This window comes from Dreissena polymorpha, chromosome 8, assembly GCF_020536995.1.
Source record: "Dreissena polymorpha isolate Duluth1 chromosome 8, UMN_Dpol_1.0, whole genome shotgun sequence".
Taxonomy (NCBI): domain Eukaryota; kingdom Metazoa; phylum Mollusca; class Bivalvia; order Myida; family Dreissenidae; genus Dreissena; species Dreissena polymorpha.
Window position 1 is genome coordinate 37,989,362 of NC_068362.1, and position 7,885 is coordinate 37,997,246.

Sequence of the window (7,885 nt, forward strand, 5' to 3'; positions counted from 1 at the left end):
CGATTGTTATATAACGTTTATATGAAAAGCTGATAAATAAGTTACTAATCTTTGTATGCGAGCTTCAAATCACAACTTTGCAATATTATACGCGCTATTGTTTTATGCCGTTTTGTGAGTTGTAACCAATGAACTTTCGAGATGCGACATATTGCCACACACTGTGGCTATCATACACCTACTGTATCAAAGCTTCCTTTAGGTGATCTATTTTACGATAGGTATACGGCGCGTTCAATGCAAGGTCTTCGATTCGTTAGTATGTTGATGCTGAATTTCTCAATAAAACACGGGGATAATAAATATTGGAAAAATGTCACCGGACTTTACCTTACAGTTTAAAATTAGAATTATTACTTACTGACAATATAACTTCTGAGAGAATCGTTTCAAAATATTCTGGATAAAGGAATACAAAAGCGCGTAATAGTGTATACTATATTTTGAAGGAATAACTACATTTATTGCAAACATAAGACAAATAAATATACAACAATAAACTGATTCACTTTTGATTACTAAGAAGCTATTTCGTGATGACAAACACGCGGAAAAAAATAACGTGTGTTTAGATCACTAACGTGTGTGTCTAACAGATATACAATGTTAATTATGTTAAGTGTATTATAGTACGGTGAGTTTTTGTCCGGTGACTGGTTAAGGATGACGACTATTACCAATTAATTTAATAGGAATCAAAATTGGAAACTGTGTAAGTATATTTCTTTACTTATTGACACAGTGTGGTAATACAATATTGGATTTATAAGCGGTACGTATGATATACAAGTGTTTGGTGATGATTCTTTATGGTGATTTGTGATGATTCTTTATGGTGATTGGTGATAATTCTTTATGGTGATTGGTGATGATTCTTTATGGTGATTGCACTATTCTTAACAAGCTTAATACGCGTTATTGTACATAAACAGAACGTTTGATTGCGATTCGAAATTTTGCAGTCGATATCTTTATTAGATTTGGACATAACTCGTAAATCTTGAAAATTATTAAGGATCACAATTTTAATCCTACAAACTTCTTTTTTGTTCGAGATGAAAGGATAAACATATTCCATTTACAGCCTTAATTATCGAATATCTCAGACATTGCTATGTATTTCTTTTATATCTGTAAGGTCTTAATAATTCTCATTATTGATGCTATTGTAGATACTAATTCGCAACCAAGTCTTAAGTCGGACTGTGTTGAATGGCAAAGTATTAATTTAAGTTTTAAGCAAGTTTTTTATTTTGTTGTGCCTTCTGCATGCTCCTAGTAAGTCTGTTAACTGCCTCCAATGTAAGGATTTGAAATAAGTAGCTTAAGCCTAAACGTTTTAACTTGCTTGTGCCATGCTGAAACGGGATGTCAGGTTCTCTGGGAATGGTAAGGGAATAAAACGTGTGGGATTTTGCTAATTTAGTGTTAGCAAATGTTCAGAGCAGTTACAACAAAAAGCAAAAAAACTACAACGAGTATTTTCTATAAACATATATTCGTTAATACGTCTTATTACTGGAGTGGAAACTGACCGGTTTTTTAATGAAAATTAAACAATAATCATGATAATTACACTTTCGGAGGTTCAATAAATTCTCTTTCGCCATACTGTTATTCGATTCAAAAAATCTTAAGTGTAATGTTCAAATTGTCTGAGATTAAAAATCAACATTTATGACATAAATAAACGCATTAAATGCGCGTAAATGATTTATCATTTGATGAACGGGAGTGTTTCTGGAAGTTTCTTGAATAAAACTCTTAAAACAAGAATAAAATCCCTTTTTCCGATCAAAAAAAAATTTTTTATTTCAAAGAAAATTGAAAGAAAATTAGCACTAATGCATGTCCAGTGTTTAAAATCGATTACTTCGTATGCAAAAAACGAATTAAAATTTTCTCGAAAAAAAGCTGGGAAAAAATCTCATTTGAAAAACAAAGCATCCCATGGGAAAATGAAAATCCCATTGGAAAATGAAAAAATCTCATGAGGAGACCAATTTGGCTAATACATTTCATAGTAAAAAAAAGCATTTTGTAAGCTCAAGTAATCAATTATTCATAAAAAATAGGAATCTGATCTCATGGTTTATCACAAAGAAGAAAGTCTCCAAGAAAAAGGGTACTAGAGTTTGTGAAATTTCGGTTTCGTAAAGTTTTACCGGTGGCCGTTTGAAAATTAGAATAATGAAATTAAATATTGAATTAAGTAAAATATCATTACGTTTAAAGTAATTGCATTTATAATGACGATTAAAAATGCAACGAACGTATTTTTAGAACCTTTATCATGCTGACTAAATTGACTAATACAACAAAAGTAAAAAAAATCAAAATCATAGAATACTATTGTAGTCACGATTGTTGAATATTTTTATTTGACAGTGTTATTTTACATTTTACTAATGTATCTGTTATACTCTATTTGGAATAAGTATCTTAAACATTAAATAGAATTAAAATTATGTTTTTATTACATCAGTTTGTCTGAACGGAAAATAGGCAAATGTCTACGTCACCATTCAATGAAACAACACCGCTCTCAGTTCTCGCGCTGACTTCAGAGTACAATGACGTCACGACGGCATCGAAAGTGATAGAAACCATTGTGATGATCTTGATCATGATCATAACGACTGTCGGTAACGTGTGTCTCTGGGTGGTCGTGCTGAGGTCAAGGGCCCTGAGGACTTTGACCAGCATGTTCATCCTTGGATTGTCCACTGCAGGTAAGGAAAATATGCATTCTGGTCCCTATTACGTAAGCTAAAAGCTTGAGTTATACTACATACAAACTTCCATATTACATTGAGATAAACGGAATGAAAGGGGAAACAAATGCGTCTTCAATGATGTTTAAAATGTTTAACTTTATTGATGGCTGTTCTGAGTTGAGGCTGGGTGAATATATATTATAAATGCCACATTGAAGAGGCAACTTACCGCTGTCGTCAAGACGATTAAACATAACGTTGAAAGTGACGTTTATTAAGTATAGACATACACGAACGTGTTATGTTTGTAAAGTTTGGCCTTGTTAAGTTTTTTGCATGCCTGTCAACTAGTTTAATTAATAATCATGTATTAGATATCGTTACTATTAACACTATTAAATAGTAACAAAATGACGTCGCGAGCGGGCCGTTATTCGTATCTAGCGTTCCAATTAAATGTAAATCGAAACGCTTACAATTATGTAATGCCCGTACCTCGACATTGATAATTCATATTTTCAAGCTGTTTCAATTACCAGGAGACGTGCAATCAACTTCATGCTGCATTCTCTACAGTGTTTCACATTGCTTGGGAAAACGATATATATAAATCGCAATTAAAAAGAAAATTATTCATATAAAATCAAATGCATCCGATATCTATGCCCGTCAATGCACACACATATGAACATCTAAAAAGATTTTGAAATTTAACGTTTTTTAATTTATATATTTAAAATACATACATCGATATCATGTTTACAACGAAACGATTGTGTCTGTTTCCTTAAAGTGCCTGATTTCTGGCATGAATACTCTAAAAATAATACGACAAATGAACGCTTTGCCTTAACGTTGACACATGATTTCAGAAATTGATCCAAGGAGACAAAGTAACTTCACATCACAACACCATCTGTATACACTCGCTCTATTTTTGCAATTTGTGAAACTGTTAAATTCACCGGAAAGTAGTAACTACTCAAATCAGGCATGAACACGCCAAATGATGCATAGGCACGTCAAATAGGACTGCAGAAAAGAGATAGTTTGAGGCTTGTGCTCTTAAATGACTAAGCAATATTTCAGTGCGTGTTGCGTGCAGCTTTGTAATAATATTAGCTGTGTTTTATTCTAATATGTCAACAGAAAGTGACAAATAACATTATTTGGAGTTGGGCCAATGAAAACAATTAACTTCGCTTTAATTGTTTAGAAGCCACCAAAACACTGCCTCACCAGAATGATCAGTATGCTCGCAGTAACGAAACATTGGGTGTTTTGGGTGTTTTAATATGTTGTTGTCTATCACCGTGCGTTCATTGACGAAGTATCATTACCTTGTAAACATTTTAGTTCATTTTAATTTATAAGTCTCGCTGTATGTTTAACAATGTCGAATTGCCAATAGGATGTGCGACTTTGCTGAAGCATAGTTCACTGGGTCCTATAATTAATAATTGAATATAAATTAGCATTATAACTAGTTAATAGACATCCTAAACTTTATCTGATTTCACTTATAACCCCACAATTATTTCCAATTGCTTTGTGAGATGCCCATTTACTAATTAATATTAATGAAGTATTAATTAACGAAGGTTTTAAATTAATGACTAACTGTGTGCAATATATTGAGTGCCTAAACTGTGTGATGGATGCGTCATAAAAGAACAAAGCACTTAAAAGAATAATGCATACGATATAATAGTAGTACTGTACATTATGTGCAAAATACCATAAACGTACAGGCATTATTTACCTGGCTTAAGTATTATGTATCCCTTCATCATCCATAGATTTACGACATTACACCCCTTGGAATGGCACAATATGTGTTTATTACAATGTTGTATACCAATTAATTCAGATTCAGAACGAAAATACTTTCAAGATGGAAACAAAAGTTTAGCTTATTTATTATGAAAAGTACAATGAAACTGCTTACAAATTTAAGGAGGACCTTCATATTAACCTTTTTATTCTTTTTCGATATTTAAGACACGCGGCTAAATGCTTATCCAATACCTGACAATATTTTCAACACAAAAGTAAATATACAATATGGCTAAATCTTAAAAGCTATTATTCCGTCGAACATTTCAGATATCCTCGTGGGCGTGGTGAACATGCCGATCACAGTCTACACAATTATAAAGGGTCGCTGGGAGTTTTCGCACAGCGCATGTGTAGTCTTTGGCTTCCTAAACATGATCATCTTGGTTACCAGCGTCCTGTCGCTTTGCAACATTTCTATAAATAGATATGTCATGGTGTGTTATCCACAGATGTTCAATCATATTTACACGGTCAAAAACGCTGTTCCCATGGTAATAGGTGGGTATTGTAGCATATACATGTATATTCATTCGTGTGTGTTTTTTTCTTTTCGCACTTGTGCGCTTTCGTTTAAATCACAATAAGTGATGTATGTCATTCGAACGTGAAAACGTGCTTAATAAGAATATTGTTATGAATTCAATATGCTTAAAGTATAAGACTATACTTACATAATATTTTAATTATGGCATTGTTTATTTCGAAAATGACATTGGAATACAAGGACATAGACATAACGACCAGTTAGCACAGGGTAAGGCATAATATCTCTGAAAGTTGAAATGATGAAAGTCATCAAGAATATGTCTGTAACTATAACTGTGTCGAACTAGTCGATAAAATTTGGGATTTTTTTTTCAGGTGTTGTTATATTTTCGATTCTACTCTCCCTGCCGCCTCTGATTGGTTGGTCTGAATATGTATACACGCCCTCGCATTCGTTCTGTTTCGCTGATTGGCAGAACATCATGTCCTACGCGTTCTTCATGATTGGGTGTTGCTTCGGGATTCCTTTCACAGTCATGTCAGTTTGCAATGTGTTCATTTTGAGAACTGTGAGGGCGAGCAGACTTCGAGTTAAAACCTCGTCAGAGCCTCAACAATCACCTGCATCAATTAAGACTACCATGAATCGATTAACGATTGGAATAAATAGTGAACAGTTACTTACTAAACACACCCGTGTGACGTTTAAATCATTATCTGTACATATGTCTAGAATAGAGAGAATGATCAAAATCAAACCACTTGTAACTGACATAAACAAAGTTCCCAATAATAATAGTACACATTCAAAAAGTGAACTGCAAAATGACTTTCATTTTTTCGCAAACACAATATCTGTCATAGATATAGAATCATTGCCCTTTTCTACTTTAAGCACAGAGCCTTTAAAAACTTCATCAACAGTAAGCTCAACAAAGGTTCGAATGACATCAAAAATCGTTCACACGAAAGTTGGTCAATCCACAACCACTTTACACACACCATCTTCTCAGTCAACGAAATCGTCGTTAACGCATCAACAACGTAGCCGATTCCTTCATTCAGACTGGAAACCTGCGTCAGAAAACACACCACCAGGACCAGAATTCAACGCTCAGGGACCGGTTTATGATAAGCAAATGAGCAAGCCAAAGGGGCAAGAGACGCCGCCCTTAAAACGGCGAGAAGAGATACGACTCGCTTTTTCGCTAATTATTGTTGTTGTGGTATCTGTAATATGTTGGCTACCCTATTGTATAAGTATGCTACTTTCAATATTTCACTCGGGACATGTGCCAAGAGAATTCCATATGTTTACAATAATAATAGGATATGCAAATAGTTGTTGCAACCCTATCATATACGGTGTTATGAACAAAAGGTTCAAGGTGGGATTCAAGCGCATTTTCTGTTTCTGGCAGTACAGAACCAGTTCAGATTTGAGTAGCTCTTAGATATTTATTTTTAGATTTCCAATATATTTGTAAGTTTAAATGTTTCCGACACGTTCGCTGTTAAATAAATGAAATTTAAAATAAAACGTTATTATGTCTAATATAAGCCGTGCTCTGTAAAAAGGTGGTTTAATGCATGTGCGTTAAGTGTCGTCCCAGATTAGCCTTTGCAGGCCGCATTGGCAAATCTGGGACGAGACTTTCCGCATTAACGTGATTTTTGCAAAGCAGAGGCTTTCTTGCAACGAAACATATCATAAAATCGGAAAGTGTCGACCCTAATATGCCTTTGCGGACTGCAAAGGCTAAACTTGGACGATACTTTACGCACATGCATTAATCCCCCTTTTTACAGAGCACGGTCCATTTATATTTATAGTATGTATTTCTTTTTCTTTGACATATACACATTATATGAACATATGTTCATAGTTAATGCTTCAATAAATAATAGCATGTGTGTGTGCATGGTTGGTTAACTAGCACTCAACAATCGTTCATGATACGTTAACAGTATCTTTAATTTAGTTTAATTTTGATATTTTAGCCATTATCAATTTTTCTATTTCAACGCATAAATTTTACTACATAGAAACAATTTATGATAGAAATAAAGCATATAAACAACAAGTGGCAGATCCATAAACAACATAAAACATTAATTGAATATCGTAAAACTCGTGTGCAACACGCGAAATAAAGCGGCATTATAACTAAAAATAATTAAAAAAACTTAGTACTCGGGGATTTCTAAATACAGCATGTTGTCTTGTGAATAATGCAGTATAAAGAAATAAATATATTGGCCGATATACAACTTTTAATCAACCCAGCATCAGTGAAAATGAAAGTATCATGCCAGCATACGTGTCACAAGGGAACACAATTATTTTGAACTCTCGAAAGAACAAAAACCGAATAAGAGAATTACAGAAGTGTCGATCAAGGTTAATTAGATAACCGGAAAGAATGTCATTTAGGTTAAGACTTGCCATTCTAGAAACAAGTAACACAGCTAGAAGAAATGCATCTGAGGGCTTTGTAACCGATGCATGACTTTCAAAAGCGATATTTAGTCAGAACGTGTGCCTGTGTTCACGACAAGAAGCATCGCTGTTTGCTAATTGTGCTATTTGAGTCCCCAGTGTCAATTGTCAATATCTCCGCGACATGAATTGTGAATAATTTACACAATCGATCGATAGTTTTTAGAACTCGATTGCTATGTCACCTGTTTTAAGATGTTTCAAATTAACAAAGATGATCAAACAATTCACTTCACATAATTAAAAGCTTTAGGATATATGGACGCCGTCTCTGGTCTTTGATTATTAACAAGTTCTAAGTTAGAAATAGAAAACAGTTTAGTATACAAAATATGTTCAGTTT

At 33.8% G+C, this 7,885-nt stretch overlaps 1 protein-coding gene across 1 annotated transcript; it reads left to right on the forward strand.

Moving 5' to 3' along the window:
• The first annotated feature begins 2,509 nt into the window (after positions 1-2,509).
• On the forward strand, positions 2,510-6,496 carry LOC127840450 (D(2)-like dopamine receptor). Its single transcript, XM_052368867.1, has 4 exons — positions 2,510-2,732; positions 4,824-5,054; positions 5,418-5,643; positions 6,424-6,496. Exons 1-4 carry the CDS (start codon positions 2,510-2,512, stop codon positions 6,494-6,496), a joined length of 753 nt encoding a protein of 250 aa, XP_052224827.1.
• Positions 6,497-7,885: the final 1,389 nt, after the last annotated feature.

Bases quoted from the DNA above. Each gene is read 5' to 3' on its own strand.
- LOC127840450 (XM_052368867.1), top strand. From the start codon at position 2,510: ATGTCTACGTCACCATTCAATGAAACAACACCGCTCTCAGTTCTCGCG. The intron at 2,733-4,823 runs GTAAGGAAAATA...CGAACATTTCAG, and splicing joins CCTTGGATTGTCCACTGCAG to ATATCCTCGTGGGCGTGGTG. The intron at 5,055-5,417 runs GTGGGTATTGTA...TTTTTTTTTCAG, and splicing joins CGCTGTTCCCATGGTAATAG to GTGTTGTTATATTTTCGATT.